General features: G+C 50.3%; 3 protein-coding genes across 6 annotated transcripts; 2 read left to right on the forward strand and 1 right to left on the reverse strand.

The window, feature by feature from the left end:
• Window positions 1-188: 188 nt before the first annotated feature.
• DNALI1 (dynein axonemal light intermediate chain 1) lies at window positions 189-4,044 on the reverse strand. Its single transcript, XM_072355266.1, has 6 exons — window positions 3,778-4,044; window positions 3,577-3,710; window positions 3,326-3,495; window positions 2,750-2,928; window positions 2,330-2,494; window positions 189-884 (listed from the first exon to the last, which is right to left on the reverse strand). The coding sequence occupies exons 1-6, from the start codon at window positions 3,910-3,912 to the stop codon at window positions 849-851; spliced, it is 819 nt and encodes a 272-aa protein (XP_072211367.1). The 5' UTR covers window positions 3,913-4,044; the 3' UTR covers window positions 189-848.
• On the forward strand, window positions 3,897-7,504 carry SNIP1 (Smad nuclear interacting protein 1). The gene is made up of 4 exons (XM_072355265.1): window positions 3,897-4,161; window positions 4,241-4,337; window positions 4,776-5,359; window positions 5,972-7,504. Exons 1-4 carry the CDS (start codon window positions 4,013-4,015, stop codon window positions 6,234-6,236), a joined length of 1,095 nt encoding a protein of 364 aa, XP_072211366.1. The 5' UTR covers window positions 3,897-4,012; the 3' UTR covers window positions 6,237-7,504.
• A 250-nt stretch (window positions 7,505-7,754) lies between these two features.
• Window positions 7,755-13,617, forward strand: MEAF6 (MYST/Esa1 associated factor 6). 4 transcript variants are annotated; one of them, XR_011905765.1, is made up of 8 exons: window positions 7,755-7,906; window positions 8,035-8,150; window positions 8,230-8,317; window positions 8,432-8,477; window positions 8,891-9,080; window positions 11,735-11,792; window positions 12,417-12,450; window positions 12,857-13,617. XR_011905765.1 is itself a non-coding variant. In XM_072355518.1 (8 exons), exons 1-8 carry the CDS (start codon window positions 7,811-7,813, stop codon window positions 12,863-12,865), a joined length of 609 nt encoding a protein of 202 aa, XP_072211619.1. In that variant the 5' UTR covers window positions 7,755-7,810; the 3' UTR covers window positions 12,866-13,617. The 4 variants fall into 4 exon arrangements, 3 of the variants coding, with proteins under 3 accessions (XP_072211619.1, XP_072211621.1, XP_072211622.1); XM_072355518.1 differs by lacking the exon at window positions 11,735-11,792 and adding an exon at window positions 11,602-11,631; XM_072355520.1 differs by lacking the exon at window positions 11,735-11,792.
• Window positions 13,618-20,045: the final 6,428 nt, after the last annotated feature.

Consider the following 20,045-nt stretch of genomic DNA (forward strand, 5'->3'; position numbering starts at 1 on the left):
TTTGACTTGTCTGTCTTGTTCCCAGGAGTAACATCTCGTTCTTTTTCTGCATCATCTGAAAGTTCTTTATGCAACTGGATCGTGGTATTTCCACATCGCCATCTAAGGCCAGTAAACACTGCATTTGCAAAAACACTTCCTGAAACGTTCCTCAGATTTTGTTCTTCTGGAAATGAGCTTTATGGAGAGTGAGCATGGTGAGTTATTCTTCCTATGTCTGTTTGCTTTTCATATCTAGCTAGTTGTGTCGATACCTCAATTGGAGCTTTGGTTTGCTTTCACTGAGAAGTGCTGCTTGGAATGGTATCACACCTCTTGGTTTCATTAGAAAGAAGCACATAGAGAGCTTTGGTGTTGCTCATCCTAAATAACACCAACTGACTTGCACACACTCGGGAAGTACCCTCTAACAACTGCCTTCTGTCCAAGAGCTACCTAAAACCTGATAGTCAGTGTGACACACAGTGAGTGTAGACACTTGATAAATTGCTTCTCAATGTTGTAACTTTTCAGAGTAATAATGTTAGAGATGCTTGCATGTGAAAGCATTTATGAGTTTATTGCTTTGAAGATCATCTAGCATATTGCCAACAAACAAGTCCCAGATATGCTCATGTATCAAGGAGCTGAATGCTGTGATGGCACAGGAAGAAGGCACAGTCATTAGTGAGGCTTTTCAATTTCAATTCTTAATGAGAAAAAGGGAGAAATAATGCAATTTAGACTGCTTTCAGTTACCGGTAAGTGAAAATTCAGTATTGTTTTATGAAGACAAATCTTGGTTATTAATTGCAAACTTTGTGCTCTGACAGCTCTTCTGAGCGCAGCCTGGAGGACAGCAAAAAAATCTACTTATTTGGTGCAAGGATGCTTTCAAGTTGAGCCTGAAAAGCAAATGGGAGAGTAAGTCAAATTAGATTCAATCTAGAAAATAAAAGCGGCGTTGCTGAGAAGTGATAAATTGGCTGTTAGATATTCAAAGAGAGGAGCTGAGCGATATTGTGGTACTTCAAGAGGAACAGAGCAGGGGTTTTTCCCCAGCTACTCCATTCCTCACTACATGTTTTATAAATTAGCTTTTCATTCTTGGCATACACACTTGTTGCTTTCTGAGAAGAAAAGAGCTGGCCTTGGCTCCATACAATGAAAGGCTCATTTTATAATGTAAAGCATTGAAGAGGAAATTAAATAAAAGCTGTTGAAACAGTGGTCTGAATTCTCTGATTTCAGGCTGGACTATGTTAGCTAAATTAAATATTTGGCTCTCTAGGGTTTGGAACACAGACTGACTTGAGGACAAAAGTAGCTGGGAACAGCAAGTTTTTCAGTTCCTGAGACAACTTGACGCCCAGTGAAGGGATTGATCAGAGCTTAAGAAGTGTGGGAGGCTTCCAGGACTTTTAGATTGCTCTCTTCCTCGAGCTGCCGTAAAAATAAACTACCACAGTGATATATGCACAGCTGTTAAAATACTTCAAGGAGGAAACATGGGTTCAGCCCTGCACATATTTGCTCCAACAGTTACTGTATTTTGTGCCCTAAAACACTTCAAGATGGCCCGAGGACGTTAATGGTTTAGAAAGGAAAAACTGTAGCAATAGTGAAGATCAGGAGGGCAGCTTGGTGTAAAGGAAGTATTTCGGCTCTAGCCAGAAACATTTATGGTTATGATTACATTTTTTTTCCCCTTCTGAAAGCAAAGTAATTGACAGAAGCTCTGTTTTCATTAAAGTAGCATACACAGAATTACTCCTTTCAGATACAAAATGATTTCAGTAATCCAGTCAAGATCACCATGGGAGAGAAAGTGTTTTCCATGAGACTGTCTTAGCAAGCAACAAGTGAATAGGAAGAATGTTTATACCCACATTACAGTAATTACACTTCAAATGTGACATAACAGATTTTTGGAGGTTAGAGATGTCAGTGACATGTGCTCACCCCTCCTAGAATCATACAATGGTCTGGGTTGAAAATGACCACAAAGGTACAGTTCCAACCCCCTGCTGTGTGTAGGGTTGCCAATGACCAACCCAGGCTGCCCAGAGCCACATCCAGCCTGGCCTTGAATGCCTGCAGGGATGGGGCATCCACAGCCTCCTTGGGCAACCTGTTCCAGTGCGTCACCACCCTCTGGGTGAAAAACTTCCTCCTAATATCAACCTAAACCTCCCCTGTCTCAGTTTCAAACCATTCCCCCTTGTCCTATCACTGCTCACCCTCATAGCAAAACCGTAAGCTAGGAACAGTAAGGATAAAATTAGTTCCTTTTACATCTTTAATTGCAGAATGCTGGGCTTTACCATTAGAACCGCATTTCTTTACTAACCTTCAGCTGTTGATTGGTTTTCTTCAGGAACTGGACCTCTTCAGCATGTTTCTTTTCCTCTAGCTGTTGCTTTTCGATTTCACGTTTCTCAATGGCTTCACATTTTGCTTTCTCTTCACTCACCAGTCTTTCCAGCACCCGCTTCTCCTCTTCTAACTCTTCAATCTCGGAAAATAACACAGATCTCTCATGTTTTGTTTGTTATGAATCAATTTTCTACAGCGGTGAGACAATGTTATGTTGTATGGATTATAAAAGGCTACAGGAATAGAAGCAGGTAATTACGAAATGCAGTTCAGCAGTATTTGGATACACTTTACTGCCATCCAGTGGAAGCAGAAATAATTGATTTTGATACATATAAGCCCATAACACAGTTTGCTTTGTGTGATACGACATAAGGTTAACAGACCAGCTTACTCTTTTTTCCATGTCAGATTTGCCTTGCTCTGCTTGCAGTGCCTTCCTCATGCCAAATGCGATGCTGCTCTCGTACAGCGTCTGGTAAGCAGCAATTGTCATTTGGATCTCATCCCTGACTCGAAGCAGCAGCAGTCCTCGCTCTGCACAGTTAATTGTGGTTTCACGGATCAGCTCATCTTTAAAGAAGGGGTACAAAGACACAGTTACACTGAGTTGGGAATGCTGGATGTGCACAAGATCCGGGGCTAGTCAACTTTTACCTGCTCTCTGCACCACAAAAGCGGCATTGATTTCAGCTGGAGACGGTCACAGTTTTGTTGCATTACAGCTGTAGCATCAACAGCAAAACCCTTCAAACCCGTCATGGTTTTATGCAGCTTTCCAATAGCTTCCCTTGCAGGTAGAAGACCAGCGCTGTGTCTTTGGTGTAGGCACAGCTAAAGGCTTTTTGCAGTGTTTTTAAGTTAACTATTGGACTTACATACAAGCAATACAACGTTTAAGCCCCTGTATCTATATGTAAAACGCCCTTTCCATGCTGTTATTTGAAGTGTGGACGCCGTGAGCACTGACCGAAGCACTGTGAGTAGAGCTCCCTGCGCACTGGGCAGATGCCGGTCTCCCTCGCCTGTCTCTGTTGCAGCTTCAGATCCAGCTGCTCCTGCAGCTGTACGACATCCAGCCGCGTGCTGGGAACGCTGGACACCTCCTGCACCCACAGCCGGTTATCCTCCTCCCACGACCTGCACCGGGAAAGCAGCGGAGCTCGGCGGGACGGTCCCGAGGTCCGGCTCTATGTGTCCCCCCCCCCCCTCCCGGCTCACCGCGGCGGTAAGATGGCGTTCAGGATCTCCTGCGGTTCCTTCGTTGATGCGGCGGTTGCGGCCGTACGAGGTCGGGACGGCGGGACAGGGCCCGGCGGCGGGGAGGCCTGTGGGGTGCCCTTCAACGGGAGGGCCTGTAGGGATAAAGCGGTGAGTGCGGGCCGGTTGCGGTGCGGGCCGCTCCTCCCCCGTCACACTCACCTCCGGGGAGCGCTTCTCGGTGCGGCGGCTTACGAGCATCGGCGGGTTGTAGCGCAGCAGGGAGTCCGGCGGGGGGATCATGGCGGCGCTCGTCGCTATGGTAACCGAGCCGCTCCGTTGTTCTACAAAGCGCATGCGCGGAAGGGGGCATGTCTGCGCAGGCGCGTTGGGCTAACGCTCAGGAGGAAGTACTTCCGTGCGGCGCGTACTTCCCTTTGTGGCGGCCGGTAGCGCCATGGAGGCCGCAGCCGAGCGGCGCCGGGACAGACGGCGGTGGGAGCCGGCGGTGAAGGCCGAGAAGCGCAGCCCGCGGCGATCTGCCTCCCGTTCGGCTCGTGGCAGCCAATCGCCGCCTACCGAGGAGCGGCGGGGCAGGAGCAGCAGGTAAGAGGCCTCTTGGCGGCCCCGCGGCCTGCGCCGTGACCATCAGGCCGCGCTCATTGCTCGTGTCCTTGTCTTAAAGATCGCCTAAAAGGAAGAGCAGGTCCGGCCGGAGGAGCAGGTCCCCGCGGGGCAGGAGGAGCCGGAGTCCGCATCACGGAGCCGTGAGGGTAAAGCAGGTAAATGGCGATGGGGGCCATTTGGCGTTGGGGGCGGCGAGGCCCGGCAATGTGGTGCCTCAGAGATGGCTTTGGGGCCTGGAGGTGGCTGTGGAGGTACAGAACGTACTTGGAAGGTCTTTAAGCCTTTTAGAACTGCGCTTTAGGAAGGGAGAGTCGCACAGTGCAGGATCTCCTCGCTGTCTGCTTGGTGTTTGCCTGTAAGGAACTCAGTGTTTGTACCTTATAATGAGCGCAGCCGCTGCTGTCCCTGCAGGCTGAGAAGCCTGTTCCTGAAGGCTCGTTTTCCTGTTGTTTTGGTGCGTTGCGCTCCGTCAGCCTTGTGTTGTTCGGCCCGAGTTGTGGGAATTCACTTTGCAAGGCAATAAATGTATCTAGATATACGTGCACTGTGTTACAGTCTGTGTTTTTTCACGTGTTTTCTGTCTTCTCCCTCAGGAACGAGATGATCATCCTCGCAGGGGGAACGAGGAGCGAAAGCAGAGACACACATCAGAGCAGGAACACAGGCGGGACAGAAGCGGCGACAGAGACAGGCACAGAGATCACTCAGACAGGAGGAAAAAGGAGGAAAGGCCTGGAGGTCGAGGCCACGAGCGAGAGAGAGACGTTCAGAACATCCGCGAGCAGCAAGCGGAGAGGGAGTTCTATAATGAAAGAAGGCGAGAGCATCGACAGAACAACGAGGGCAGCGGCGTCGAGCAGAACCCAGAACAAAGGCAGTCTGATAAGAAACCAAAAGATAAAGCTGTAAACAAAGAAAAACCGAGCTTTGAACTGTCTGGTGCCCTTCTGGAGGATACCAACACTTTCCGAGGGGTTGTGATTAAATACAGTGAGCCCCCAGAAGCTCGGATTCCAAAGAAACGATGGCGTCTCTATCCCTTTAAAAATGATGAGTTCCTGCCGGTCATGTACATTCACAGGCAGAGCGCTTATCTCCTGGGCAGGCACCGCAGGATAGCAGATATTCCCATTGATCATCCCTCCTGCTCAAAGCAACACGCTGTGTTTCAGTACCGGTCAGTATTGCTCTGTATCCCTCTGGTAGATGGGGATTGTTTGGTTACTTGTTTGCAAAGGGAATGAAAGAACAAATTGGATGTGCACAGGTTAGAAAGTGCGTGTTTGCTCATTAGGTAGATGGAATTTAGGTATGAATGTAACATATCTATAATTCCTTTTTGTTTAACCATAAGCAGCCTTTAAGTAAGACACATAACACAGCAGGATGAAATACAGAACTGCATGTATATCTGAACTGGAGTTATTAGCAGGTGGGATTGGCAGTAAAGAACGTTTCAAGGAGAGTTTCCCATTTGCTCCTTCACAACAAAGGCTGCCAATCTCCTTTGGAAGCAGCAGGGGTTGCGTGCTTCAGGAGGCAGAGCTGCTCTCTTAAGGAACAGCCAGCTGTTCTGTTTCAGGAATCACTGTGTTATATGATGATAAGTTTTAGGGGGTGAAGCAGCCTGTCAGAATCTTGAGTGTTTCCTTGTCCCATCTCTCATTCCTCTCATTGTTTTTGCTCAGATCTTTGAAGCATGGTTAAGTATTCACTGTAATGGGGCTGATGTGTTGAAAAATGCACGTGTTATCATTGACTTGATGGGTTGTTGTTTTTGTTTTGCCAGGCTTGTGGAGCACACACGCGCTGATGGCACCATTGGCCGCAGGGTAAAGCCGTATATAATTGATCTTGGTTCTGGCAATGGTACTTTTCTAAACAACCAGAGGATTGAGCCTCAGCGTTACTACGAACTGAAAGAAAAGGATGTACTGAAATTCGGGTTCAGCAGCAGGGAGTACGTCCTTCTCCATGAATCTTCTGATAAATCAGAGGCCAACGCAAAGGACGATGATGAGGAAGAGGAGAAGGAGGAAGAGTCCGACAGTTAACAGACAAGAAGGCAATTGGGGATGGGGGGGGGAGCAGGGGAGAGGGATCTTTTACAATAAAACACGCATTGGGATGTAAATGTTGGAGCATCAAAGCTCTGGTGCTTCTTATTGCCTTAAAGTCCTTCTGTTGCTGACTGCTTCCCATGGTTTCTTTAGGGGGACTCCATTGAATATGTGGCTTTGATAGCTCTGCATATTGGGAAATCCAACTTATTTCCCCCCCCCGACAAGCAAAAAGAGCAGCTGGATGTGAATGATCTGATGCTGGAAACATTCAGCAGGTGTTCAAAGACTGGATAGAAAAACCCATGATGTCGAACACAGCAAGAGTATTTAAGAATATTTTTCTTCTCTGTTTTGTCATAAACCTTTGCAAATGCTACTGAACTGAGGTGTTGGTTTCAAAAGTAACCCCATGCATTGTTTGTAACGCGTCTTGTTTGGTAGAGTTTGCCAAAGTCCTTGGCCAGTTAATAGTTCTAGAAGGGAGAACTGGTTTGTTACTAAAGAAACACTGCAAAGCTCCCCATCCCAAGGTCTATTGATGTGGGTCTGCACTGTGAGCACAAGGGGCATTTCCCCAGGCTGTGCTGCCTGCCAATTCCAAGGTAAGTCAGGATAAAATTAAACACATCCTGAGGTTCTTTAGGTTGCAATGATGTGATTTGGGAGGGCTGAGGTCCACGTCAACGCACACATCCACTATACATTGCAGCACAGAAACTGTGGCTGTCGAGTATCTCCTCCTAAATCAGACCCTTTTGTTTCTATCGGCTCCATGAGTAACTTTAAGTCTTTGTTTGTAGCTGTACTCGTTACGTGGTGGCATGTTCTCACCCAGTTTGCACTATTGAAGTTTTTCTTTATATACATAAATATATATAAAAAGAAATGAAGCTATCGTTGGTTTCTACCATTCTCCCCCACTGGAAAAGAAAACAATGCTTTAGGAATAGGAAAGAAAAAACCCCAATTCCACTTACTGGCAAAGAGAGAACACATCTCACCCCTTTGTGGCTATCTCCTCCCTATGGTTTGCTTGTTGATGCTGAACACACTGTTGGCTGCTTAGCCTGGTTTGTCCTGTGGCCACACACACAACCATTGCATCCTGGAGCATCGATGGTGTAAATACGGGGCGTCGATGGAGTTTTTCATATAGTAAGCAGAATGGATCTTGGCCTGAAGGATCTCCTTTATATAAATATATATAGATACACACAATCTCGAGGTTTTTAAATAAAGAATTTGTTAATTTAGCCCTATTTATTGTAATGTTTCTTTTCTTGGTATCCCTTTTCCCCCCATGTTGTGGTCTCTGACATAAGAGGGTTTTGCAGCTGTGCTCTGTAGCACCCGCAGATCAATGTAACTCATGCAGGTGTAACACACCCCTTATGTTCGGGGTTCGCCTTGTACACCTTTAGTGCTGCCATTCACCCCCTCCCCTGTCCCCATTGAGGCGGTGCGGCCCGACACGGGGCGGAGCGGAGGGGCGGAGCGGAGCTCAGTGCTGCCCCCTAGCGGCGCTTCCCCGCAGCCCCGCCCGCTCCTCGCAGGCCGCAGCCGCCATGGCCGCCCTGCACGCCAAGGCCGGCGGACCTCCGCAGATCCCGGATACCCGAAGGGAGCTGGCCGAGCTGGTGAAACGCAAACAGGAGCTGGCGGTGAGCGGGGAACCCGGGGGGACGGAGGGGGAGGGCGAGGGACGGCGGTGTGGCCTGTGTTTATGGTCGTAGTTGTGGCCTTACGTTGGGGCCCGGCCCGCTTTCATGCATCGCGCTGTGCCCGGTAGGAGACGCTGGCCAACCTGGAACGGCAGATCTACGCCTTCGAAGGCAGCTACCTGGAGGACACGCAGATGTACGGCAACATCATCCGCGGGTGGGACCGTTACCTCACCAACCAGAAGTGAGTGCGACCCCCAACCCCCATCCCAACCTCAACCCCCCCCTCGGGGTCCGCATCCATCCGCTTCTCCCCTTTGCAGGAACTCCAACAGCAAAAACGACCGCAGGAACCGCAAGTTTAAAGAGGCCGAGCGGCTCTTCAGCAAATCCTCGGTCACTTCTGCTGCGGTGAGTGCTGCGGGGCCGCCCCCGGCTCCCACCCATCGGTTAAGCCCATCCCAAGGCATCTGTTAAGCAATGAGTGCATCCCTGTTGTCATTAACACCCATTTCGTCCTTCCAGGCTGTCAGTGCTTTAGCTGGAGTCCAGGATCAGCTCATCGAGAAGCGTAAGTCGCCTCCTCGTTTGGCAGAATTAGGAAGGATTGAGCTTCTCCCCACAGCTCGGCCCCATCTTTGCTTTGTTGGGCTCTACTTTGGATGGAGAAACCAGGACTGAAGTGATGGCATTTCGGTGTCTTGTGTCTCTCCATCAGCTTCACGTGGCTATGGGAGGAGATGAGAGCTCCGCTACTGGAGGCTGCAATCTGTTGTGGGCCTTCAGCTTTAAGACCTTTCCCTCTGCTGTCACCATCACTCTGGGTCAGACAGCAGGGCTGCATTTCCAGTTCTTGGCACTAGAATCTTGGCTGCCTGTAGCTCTTGTAGTCTTTTTTTCCCCCCATGCTTTGCAGGAGCAGCCCTGGGATGTGAACAGTGAGTTGATAATCATTGAGCTCTTCTGCTTCTCATCCCATTCCAGGGGAGCCGGGCAGTGGGACAGAAAGTGACACATCTCCAGACTTCCATAATCAAGAGAACGAACCCAGCCAGGAGGATGCTGAAGAATTGGATGGATCAGTTCAAGGGGTGAAACCCCAAAAAGCCGCTTCTTCCACTTCTGGAAGCCATCACAGCAGCCACAAAAAAAGGAAGAACAAAAATCGACACAGGTCAGTGGCACCGGGGCAGCCTTCTAGGAGTGCAATGGGAATGGTTGGCTCTTGTTGATTATGTGAAGGGAGCTAGTCACTCATCAGGTCGTTTGGTTCTATCAGTTGCTTTGAAGCTGCCTTGCAGCCTGTGCTCCTGCTGCTCTCCTTGTGTCAGGGAGGGGAAGGCGTGCTGAGGCAGCTCAACAGGCAGCACAGGGTACTCACAGCTCAGGTGGTTTTGACCAGGCTTTGTCGGTTCTGTTCTCTTTTCAAGCAGAATAAAGCTGTCTTCCCTGCACTAGAGGAAGATGACAGCCCTGGCCTCCTGTGGTTGTTCTTTGGTTTCTACAGAGCCGAGGGAGATAGGAATGTCAGTGCTTTCTTTGGAGGAGGAGGATGGAAAACAGCTTCTGGGGGCTGCTGGCACTCACTATCTTTGCTACATTTTCTACTCCAAAGCTTTCCTGTTGGCGTGTCCCAGAGCCCTTTGATTATACAAGTTGCTTTATCACGCAGACCACAAGCTTTTGTTATTAAACTGGCCTGAAATTCGCATGAAACAGATTTCCTGAGCTCTTTATGATTGAATTTAGGTGACCACTTCTACCCCTTAATGCAGCACAATGAGCTGACAGCTCCCAAATTGGGAATCATTGAATTCCAGTGCTGCTTTCCCTGGATGTCAGGTTCTTATTGAGCTCATTGGCTTTGGGTACGGATGGATGTTCCTCTTTGAGGAGCTTTCCCATACAAGTGTTTTAAAGTCTAGTGATAGATCCCACAGGGACTGCAGGGAAAAGGTCGATCTGGGAGACACCAAGGTAGGTGTAGTGCCTGAGAGCTAATTAATTACTACTTATTAGTTAGGTTTCCAGCCATTAGCATTCTTAATTGGAAGGTCAGGGTTTTCTTCCCACAGCAGCCTTATTCAGGCACACATCCCAAAGCATTGGATGTCCTTTTGGGTTCCTCCTGAGTTAGGAAGCAGAAACAGTTCAGAAGTGGTTTTTTTAGCCCTCGGGCAGTTGGGAGGAAGGCCAGGAGCAACAGAGCACGTCTCTAAACCGCTTCAATCTGTACGACTGAAGTACAGCATAAGAATGCTGCCGTTTCAAACAGAATACAAAGCACTGCTGGGCGCTTACGTGGACCACAAAGCAATCTGCTGCAGGTACAGCGGGGTCTGCTGCAAATGCCATAAATAATGTCAACTCTTTTGCTCCGTTACATCACCCAAACTGTAGTGACGAGAGTTAGGAAGAAAGTGCCCTACTGAAAGCTTGTGTTGCTTTGGGGTTTCTTCTGCATTCCTTCCTGTGAAGCAGCTACTGTTGGAGACACAATATTGGACATGAGGAGCCCTGGTGTGATCTGGTATGGCAATTCTTATCATCCTAAGAGATGCATCTAAAGAACCGAAAGGATTTTGCAGTAATGCTTAGCACGGCCAGGTAGTGAAAAGTGATTCGATGTGTTCTGTAATGCAAACTGTTAGAAGCTGTGATTGCTGCTAACATCTGCCCCCTAAATTTCAGCAGGAAGAGCCTGAGTGATCTTCAAGTATATCTAGGTTGAAACCAAACAAAAGCCAGTCCCAGCTTGTTTAATGGCACAGCTCATTCAGAAGCTCTTTCATTTCCAGCCTACGTTTGAGCTCTGCTCACCTGAAGGACTGGGAGGTGCTGGGAACGGATGCTCTGAAGGCACCAGTGGCAGCGAGGAGAGCTGGATTCAAATTGAGCAGAGCTGGTGTGAATAGCTGGGTTCATTTCTGACTATTAAAACAGGGGATCACATGGCAGTGCTTTATTGAAGCCATCCCCTGTTCCCTCGGACCATAGAAGGCCCAGATAGTGATTTTCTATGCGTTCAGCAATTATTCTCAGGGCTAAAAAGCGTTTCAGGGGAAAACAGTCCTTCCTCATAGGGATCCGGTGCTGAGAAGCACCAAGTAGAGCAGTGAGTGTTGGGGTGAAGTGTGAGAGCTGAGATGTGGGGTGGGAATGCAACGAGCTCATTGGGCTCAGCCACGGTGCCGTTCTGAGCTCCCAAAGGGGCTGTGGGTGGAAGGCTGTGTGTTGTGTGAGTTTTGGGAACGTGGAGTGCGTACGTGGCCACGTTGGGCTTCATGGTTGTGTCCACCTCTGCCTGAACAAGCTTTGCTTTGCTTAATAATCCAGACAAAGCCACTGCTTTCTGAGCACCCCGTTGGAGGTTTTGCGAGCAAATCTGTTTTCTGCTCTCCCTCTGAGCTCAGCACACAGCATTCCCTGCATAACACCGCTCCTAACACCTCCCCATCCCTGAGATCCACCCGGGAATGGGTCAATATCCAACCCGCAGCGCTTTCTCTTGTGCCCCATTCTGGTTAAAGACACCTTGCAGAACTTGATGGCGTTTGAACGTTGGCTTTTATTTCTTCATTTAACTTGTTGTTTTTTTTTAGCATTCTCGCTTAGGGTGGCTAATGGACTAATGGATTGAATTCCTTAGTGTATTAATTTCTATTGCTTTCTTCCTTTCAAATGCTGCCCCTCAGCCCGTCTGGCATGTTTGATTATGACTTTGAGTAAGTTTGACTTGAATTAGTACTTGTGCTGTGTTGTTAGTGTGTAGACACCGATGTGCCTTTTGAGACCTTTCTAACCCATAGTTTATCTGTTTAATTGTAGGTATGTATATTAGGTTAGGCTGGGAAGGTTATTTTAAAAACAGCAAAGCGTGATGGAGGTAACCTTTTATTTAATAACTTCGGCAAAAAAAAAACAAATTGAATTAACTTCACTCTCCTTTACCTCTCTGCTCCGGGTTTGAAATAGACGAGCTCTTTTAATAACGTAGCTTCGAAACTGATTCTTCTGGCTTTGCTTCTCAAGGAGATCAGTGTAGATTTGGTTATTTCCTTCTGGATGTAACATAACCAACTCCCTACCTCTGTCTCCTGTAATCCCCGCCACCTTAAACTCCTCTCTCTGTTCCAATAACCCTTACTGCTATGTCTGAATAATGACCTGTGCCATAGTTCCACATCTAACCAGTTAACGTAGAGCATGCGTACGTAACCGTGTTTCTTTATGCTACATAATATCCCCGTGATCTTTATTAACTCCTTTTCTGAATGGGACTGAATATGCATTGTGGCAAAGGATAAAGAATCCACTCTCCCTCTCATTGCTGCTCTCTTGTCCAGTAATATTGGGACAGCGATTTGGCTCAGCCCAATTGAGAATGTGGATTGAATTAACCGAATAGCCTTTGTTGTAGCCTGTGCCATATGCAGTAGCTGGTTCTTTTGAGACCCACTGTTTGTGTAACGTATTGAAATGGACGTTTCTCTTATCTTTCCAACCACAGGATTGATCTCAAGTTAAACAAAAAGCCGAGAGCTGTAAGTATCAGTGCTCTGTCACCGTTTTTGTTGCTCATCCTGGAAAAAAAACAAGCCTCCTCTGCCATGATATGAGGTGTTGCTTTTGTGCTTGGGGTATGCGTAGGGATGAAGCATAAGCATCGTCTTCCAGATGTAATAGTAAATGAGCCCAGGTGGGCTCGTTACGGAGCAGGGTTGCATTGAAGCCGCGTGTGCTTTTTACGAGCAAAAAAAAAGCTGTTTTGCATCTTTCTGTTCTGTCGTGAAGTGCAGCGATAACAGCACCTGGTTTGGGCTGCAAAACAAACCTCTTTTGCCTTCACCTGATGGTGTGTAGAATGAGAGAAGGCAAGGAATCCCAGCTCTGCCAGCAGAGGTGGAAATAGAAAGGTCTTAATGTGCCCATCTTCTCCTGTCTCTGCAGGACTACTAGAAACATCAGTGCTGAAGATTCCGGGATCCGGGCCTACATGAATCCCCACCAAGAATAACTCCAGTCATCCCAACGAGCTCAATGGCAGCTCTCTGGCCACGTGTGTGCAGAAGGGAGCGGTCCACTCTAAAGAACTGTGTTGGGGGGGGGAGAAAGTCTTGGGACGTGTCTTTGCATCATATTTAGATAAGCTGTGTTACAGGAGATGAAGGTGTCGTTGTTGTAGTCCTCCATTCCTGGCTGTTCTGCGCTTCCAGCTCAGTCAGGTTCTCCCTTCAATCAGCTGATTTTATTGCTATAAAACCACGGGGAGGCATCTCCTGCTGGAGTAGGGCTGTGATTCACCATGTCCCATCCACGCTGTAAGGCTTTTAGGTTACTTTTGTTACCGAGACGTAGCTTTGTGGTTTTGTTTGTTCCTTTGTTTGTTGGGTTGGTTTGTTTTAACCCAGAGTGCATCGTTAATAAACGGGCTTTTGGTTGGTTTGTTTTAATGCTCGTAAGAGAGGAAGGTTCTTTGTTTTGTGGATCAGCTCAGTTTGATTCTTAGGTAAGCACAGAACAAGGTGGTCACCCAGTTTCTCTGCCATTACTTTTCAATGCCATCCCCTGATGTTGGCACAGTGCTTTTAGATGTGCAGGAGCTCAGAGCCGTCTTGCTCTTTGCTATATCTCTGACGTTGGGTAGATTCTCTTTTTAATACAAACTTCCCTCATTTGTACATCAACAATAAAAGTCACATTCGTCTCTCTTCCCATGTTCCGTTCAGTGCTTCCAGTTTCACACAGCAGCTGTTTGCATCCCGTGACCCTTTGGAGGAATCCTTTGTGCTTGCTTTCCTGCATTAGACATAACATGGATTGCCAGGCATTCATCTCCAGCCACGTTCAACTAATCCTGCTTCAAGGTAGGGCTCGGATGGCAGGCAGTCCTTGTGCTGCTGCTGGCGGCGTGCCTGCAGATAAGGGATGAGCAATTTGGATTGCCACTGGGAAAGTACACAGAGGGATGAATGTTTGGTGCTTTTCTGCAGCCACCGAGTCAAGATCCGGGTGTTGAAATGAGCTGTGCTTTTCTCAAGGCACTGTATTACCAGTCACCTGTAATGCTTTGGTTTGCTTTGACAGCTCAGAGGGGGAGAATGCCATGTAAAAGGTTGTAGCACTTGCCTTACAGCCTCCCATCTACTTGGTGTTGCAGCAGAGCCTTGATTGTGCCCTGCTGCACTTCTGCTTTCTTGGGGTCCTGTGTTGCAGCTCCTTGTGGCAATAGCAAAGACCATCTCCCCTGTGCAACCCCTGCAGGTGAAGGTGAATGCATAGGGTCACATTTCCCCCTTGTTTTCTCATTAGGGAACGGAGGCAGCTCAGTGTTCGCTGCTGTTGCTGCTCGCCCATAGGGAGCTGCTGGGACAGAAGTGGTTTAATGGGAGAGCAGCAAAGCTGCCCTACTTTTTCTTATATTTAAAGTTGTTCCTCTTAAGAGGTAAAAGAGGAATGGAAGCTGTAGGATAAAGTGCTAACAGGGGCTGCTTTTCTGTAGCAGTGGAAAAAAAAGATGACTTAGCTGATGGTTTCTGACTACTTGACCTTGGTACAAAAGCTGCTTTGCTTTGGTGCTCTTTTTCCCCTGTTGTAAAAGCAAGGTTAGGAAAGGCCTGACCTCGAAGGGTCCGTGATGCACTTCTGACCTCAGGGACAGCGTTGTACCTCTTGGGCCAGAACATTTCCCTGCAGAGAGGCAGCAAAAGGGCTCCTGTCACACAGAGATACCAAAGATCTTATGGCAAAGCATCCGTCAGCTCCACATCCCTGCAGTACGGACTGGGGGGTGCTGCAACCTTCGAAGGAAGGGGGACAAACAGACTCAGTCTGTTCTGATTGAGGAGATCTGCTGCCCATCACAGCATTGAGCACGATGGTAAATGCTCGAAGCACCGTCCCGTCCTGCTGCAGCTTTCAGACTGAGAAGCCTCCTTGTCCGCTGGGGTCTGCTCCAGCAGAGGGAGCAAAGCTGCACGTCCCGGAGCAAGAGCTGCCAGCAAGTGACAGCGCTGCAGCATCACCTTCCTGGTGGTGCCGTTGTAATGGGAGCATCTGCTCAGTTTGAGGTCAGCAGCTTGAGGGGTGTGAGACGGAGCCTGGCATTGCCTAAACCTTCCCCTTTATTTCTTGAGACCTTCCTTTCTCTTCTTACACAGCTGGAGAGAGTAAAGCTCCCCAGGCCAGGACAGCTGACCTTGCAGCTGTGGCTGCCCAGGTTTTTTACATCAATGCTAATGAAAGTCAAATACAGTTACAATAAACCTCAAATCCTTTGCTTGCACAAGATGAATCCTGAGCAAAGAGAGGGGAGGTGGCCCAGCAGCCATCCTCCTTATGGCGACTGAAGGTAAAGCAGAAGTCCCTTTAATCCCCGGCACGGCCTCGTCACCAAGAGGATTAGGCAGGCATTTAGCGATCCTGAGCAAGGGGCTGAAGGCAAAGCAGCAGCCACCACAGCACCCTGCAGGGCACAGGCAGCTCTCCCTGCACCTCCCGCCCGCATTGAGTTGGGCTGCACTGCCAGGTAAGTAAGTGGGCACAGCAAAGGGGGAGGAGGGACCCAGCTGGTTGCTCTCCCATTGGCAGGGCTGGGTGCACCCTGCAGCTGCTGCAGCACATCTCCATTCCACTCCGTGTCTGCAGGATCCCCATGGGGAAGCAGCACAGCCCAGGGAGGCCGTGGTGGAGGCAGCTCCTGCTCTCCAGCTGCTGGCAGCTCCTGTCCCTCTCCAGGACCACTCTGAGGGGGCTGCAGTGGCTCTGGAGGCTGTTGTGGGTCAGTACCATGGGGCTCCCTCACTGCTGTGGGATTGCAGCCCCATTCCTCGTGCAGGAGGTGTTGGTTGTGTGGTTGTGAAGAGCCCTGGGGATGTGGGGTCTTTGCTCCACCTCCAGACCCTGCTTAGCCCCCTATGGGTCTGACTGCACTGTGCTCTCCCTCAGTACCTTCTGATCTGCTACACAAGCTGCTGGGACATCGCCTTCCAGTTTGCTGAGGAGGTAAAGTCCCCCCCCCCCGACACACACATACACCCCAATGCCCACGGGGGCTCTCCAGCAGTAGGGACTCATAGTGATGCAGTGCTGGGTGGCCAGAAGGGTTTCCACGGGCACCACGCAATGGGGTTCAGTCCACGGTGCCTTCCAGCTGCTGAGGGTGGACCATGATGGTGAGGAAGAGGAGGAAGGCACCGCTGCTGCTGCATTGGAGCCCAGACAGACAGGTGGGTGCTGAGGGGCAGGTGGAGCTCTGCAGCCTGCTCAGGTGGAGCAGAACGGTGGTTCCTGGACAGTGCTGGAGCTGCAGCAGCTGCATGATGCCAATGAAGCCACACTGGGGAGGTTGGAGGCTCTGGAGGATGATGTCCGCTTCCTTTGCACCGAGTTGGGGGCTGAGAAGCTGCTGTGGAGCAGCCGGTTCCTGGAGCTGCTGCGGGAACAGCAAGAGCTGCGGCAGCGGGTGGGTAACCCTGCAGGGTCCAAAGGATCTCTGGAGGGTTCCCCTTTTACCCCCCCCCCCCAATACAGTCACTCATACCCTGTTCCAGCTCCTGCAGAGGGACAGCAGAGAGAGCCCTGAGCTGCCGGGAGAAGCCGAGTTGCTGAATGGGGATGAGGAGGAGGATCCTGCAGGTAGAGCTGGGGATGTGGGGTTGCAGTGAGATGGTGTTTGGGGAAGGGGCTCCCAGGCCTTGCACAACTGCCAACGGACTCTATGGGGTGGAGCAGCACTGATGGCTCATCCCAGGGCCAGGAAGCCTCTATAGCTCCAGGCAGGAGCTATAAGTGCCACCGTGAGTCGGGTACCAAGGGCTTGTTCAACCCAGAGCTGGGACAGTGCAGTCCTCTTGTGTTCCCATGTCCTTGTATGTGCCCATCTCATCAGCCTCATCTCATAGCAGTTGGTGCCAGCGAGGTGCTGCCTGGTCCTGCCCAGCCCTGCCTTGCCCAGCCCATTTAGCTCCCAGCCAGCCAGCTTCCCATGCGCTTGGAGATGGGGGTCCTGGCCACATGTGGCTCTTACTGCAGCCAGTGCTGTGCTGGATCACGGTGCTACAAGTCCTCATGCTCAGCACAGAAACCTGGGAGCCAAGCGCCGCTCAAAGCTACACAGCACCTCCTGCTCTGCCCCAGGGCAAGTCAGTGCTGTTCCTGCTGCCAGGGCCACACACAGGCTGTGTCCATAGCATAGGCTGTGTGCCCTGGGGACCCAGCCAGCATCCTCCTCAGCTGTTGCAATGCATCGGGAGTGTCCCAGAACAAGAACTGTGGTCACTGAAAGTTCCCACCATCACCTTTCACAAGCTGGAGGAGCTGTGGCAACGGAGGGATTGCAAAACTCAAGCACTGCCTCATTTACTTCCTTCTTGGATGAATACATCCCCTCCATCAGCATCTTCCCACATGTGTTGCAATTCAGATCAGCCCCTGGTGGAGGGACTCGTCATGGGGGAAGCAGCTCAAGTTGCTGCAGTGTGAGCATGGAGCAGCCAACACCAACTCACCTCCCCCAGAGCAGTGGGGCTGGGGGCTGCACACCCTCAGCCCTTCATCTGCTGATACGTAATAAAGGACAGCTGCTTCCCACTGGGTCTCATTGATTCAACTTCATGCCTGCACCAGCTCCTGGTGCCCAGCCCTGCCCCAAACCCCCCACAGCAGCCCAACTGTGCTGAGCACTGGGTGCAAGTGTGCTGCGGCCGTGATTCACTTACGGAAGTGTTTATTGTGCTGTTCAAAGGAGCGTGTGGCAGCAGCACTTCCTACCCTTGCAGATAATCCTGCCTTCTGAGCAGCCTATGCAAAACAGCTGCTCCTCTCAGCTGCCCCCACTGCAGCTCCAGCCCCACATCTACCCTTCCCTGTAGGTACAGCAGTAGGGCCATCACCAGCTGCCTTTTTGCTTGCCAATGATGGATCCAAGCTCTCTGGGCTGGACAGGACAAAACTAAGCATCTTCTGTCTCTTCTCCAGCTGCTGCTTGCTGTGAGATGGAGTTTGTAACTGGCACCAGCACAGAACTGGGCCTTGGCTCATGGCTGAAGGTCAGTCCAAATGCATATGACCCTGCTTGTCAGTCCTGCAGCAAGAACTGGCCTCCAGCCCCACAGCTTCTATTGGGAATAGTTCCATGCCAGCACCAGGCAGACTTGTTTGCTGCTGCTTGTCAATTAACCCTGTGCTGCTGTGCAACAGCTGCCACCAACCCCATCCTGCTCTGAGCCCCACTGCAACCCCTGCTTCCCAGGGCACGGCATGCAGGGACTGCTCCTCCCAACGTGCCCATGCAGCACCCACACCGTCATGGAACTGATGCAATGCAAATAGCAGCAGCCTGACTCATCCTGCATTGACCTGGCTCCTGCATGGTGCTTGAGACGGGACGGCCCCATGCTTCAGAGAAGTGCCAGAAGCACTGAGGCCTTGTGAACTGCCCACTCCTGGGACTCCTGAAGCAAAACCCAGCTGCAAACTGGCTAATTTCTACAGGAGGCTGCATCCAAGCTAAGCAGCCTTTGGGCAGACACATGCTGCTGCATGGTCACCCCAGGCCAGCACCTGCAAGCACGGGTGCAGCAGAGCCTCTCCCCTGCCCCAGCACAGCAACCCCCCTCTGCTTTCTCTCCCTATGCTGAGCCAGAACTGCACCCAGGTTGCAGAAACCTTTCCCTGGGGCCACCACACCATGCAAATCCTCCTGACCTGTTGCTTCAGCAGATGCCGAATTTACTCCAGAACATTTGTGCAATGCAGGCCTTCAGGGGAAGCAGGCAGAGGGGAAGCACAGCAGGGCTGCCTCCTCTCCCTCCAGCTCTGCAGCTTCCCCTTGGGGATGCAGTTGGCTGCTGCTCCCCCCTCTGTGCTCATGGGGCTGAGCTCCATGCTGTTCTCAGGGCACTTTGCTCAAGGAGCTGTTGGGGTGGAGAAAGTGAGAAAGTGCTTCTGCTGCTCTGATGCAACTCTTGCAAACCCCGGCCTTAAGGAGCACAGGGCCCAGGGGAGCTCTGGAAGGAAGCACAGCCAGAGGGTGAGCACTGATAGGAGCCTGCAGGCAGCAGGCTTCACTTCTGTCCCATCTCCCCAAGCTGGGGCATCACTGCAGCCCCTTTCCCACAGGCTCAGAACCAGGTTGCACCTCACACAGAGCTGAGATGGGAACACAGCAGGCTCTGCCCCAATCCTTGCCACAGCACTGCTCTTCACTTCAGTACTCCAAAGAAGAAAGGGAAAGTAGAGATATCCCACTGCACTGACTTCCAAAGGAGGGTTCTTCCCCTGCCTTTCATTGTGCAGTGAAAGCAAAGCCTTGATGATGTTTAACTACCTCTGCACCTATTTCTAGCGCTACAGGGAAGAGAAAGAGATGGCTCTCCTCTACCCACCACAGCACAGCCCCTCAGCCTCCTCTATTTCACATCAAAGGAGACTTTCCTGTCCCAGCTCCTCCCTGGCAGGGTCAGCTTCCCACAGGGTGCTGCAGGCAACCTCCTGGGCTGCATTTAATGTATGAGCAAGCTGACAAGATTTAACCTATTTAAACGGGACAAGAAATAATGCAGACACCACAGTCATGACAGGTGTTCCCCTATAGAGCACCAGGAAGCAGTGGAGACGCAGGATGCCTTGGCAACCCCTCTGCAATAGCAGAGTTGGGCACACTGTGGGCCCTAAGTCACACGCAGCCAAGTATCTCCAACTACAGCAGCAGATGCAGACCCCACTACAATCCTCACCGGGTTAAAGAGGCGACATCACTTGGTTCTCCCATCACCAAGGTCCTGGCCACACATAGTGCATCATGAACTCACTTGGGCTTCACACAAGTGCCTCCAAAGGAATCCTCTGCAACAGGTAACTTGTATCCTTGTATTAAATTAAGAGCATTACCTTTAATAAAGACAATAAACAAGCTGTGTCATGTCAGATAAGAATACGGTGCAGTACAGAAGGTAGGATATACTCTCATTGCACTTCCTTTGAGCTCTAACAAAGCTCTAGAGCAAAGCCTTGTTACATTAGCTGCACATCATGCTCATACCTCATACATCCAGCCAGTGTTAGATTCCATACAGAGGTCTGAGAACACCAGAGGAATCCCATGGAGGCGGGAATAACCTCTTCCAAAAAGCCACCA

The sequence above is a fragment of the Excalfactoria chinensis genome, chromosome 22 (assembly GCF_039878825.1).
Source record: "Excalfactoria chinensis isolate bCotChi1 chromosome 22, bCotChi1.hap2, whole genome shotgun sequence".
In the NCBI taxonomy this organism is placed as follows: domain Eukaryota; kingdom Metazoa; phylum Chordata; class Aves; order Galliformes; family Phasianidae; genus Excalfactoria; species Excalfactoria chinensis.

What these genes read in the sequence shown, in the direction of transcription:
- DNALI1 (XM_072355266.1), bottom strand. Translation starts at nt 3,912, where the DNA reads ATGCGCTTTGTAGAACAACGGAGCGGCTCGGTTACCATAGCGACGAGC. An exon ending in AACGCCATCTTACCGCCGCG is followed by an intron (nt 3,496 to 3,576) that starts GTGAGCCGGGAG and finishes TTCCCGGTGCAG; the next exon opens with GTCGTGGGAGGAGGATAACC. An exon ending in AATCTGACATGGAAAAAAGA is followed by an intron (nt 2,495 to 2,749) that starts GTAAGCTGGTCT and finishes TTATTTTCCGAG; the next exon opens with ATTGAAGAGTTAGAAGAGGA.
- SNIP1 (XM_072355265.1), top strand. Translation starts at nt 4,013, where the DNA reads ATGGAGGCCGCAGCCGAGCGGCGCCGGGACAGACGGCGGTGGGAGCCG. An exon ending in CGGCGGGGCAGGAGCAGCAG is followed by an intron (nt 4,162 to 4,240) that starts GTAAGAGGCCTC and finishes CTTGTCTTAAAG; the next exon opens with ATCGCCTAAAAGGAAGAGCA. An exon ending in GAGCCGTGAGGGTAAAGCAG is followed by an intron (nt 4,338 to 4,775) that starts GTAAATGGCGAT and finishes CTTCTCCCTCAG; the next exon opens with GAACGAGATGATCATCCTCG.
- MEAF6 (XM_072355518.1), top strand. Translation starts at nt 7,811, where the DNA reads ATGGCCGCCCTGCACGCCAAGGCCGGCGGACCTCCGCAGATCCCGGAT. An exon ending in CCTCGGTCACTTCTGCTGCG is followed by an intron (nt 8,318 to 8,431) that starts GTGAGTGCTGCG and finishes TCGTCCTTCCAG; the next exon opens with GCTGTCAGTGCTTTAGCTGG. An exon ending in GGATCAGCTCATCGAGAAGC is followed by an intron (nt 8,478 to 8,890) that starts GTAAGTCGCCTC and finishes ATCCCATTCCAG; the next exon opens with GGGAGCCGGGCAGTGGGACA.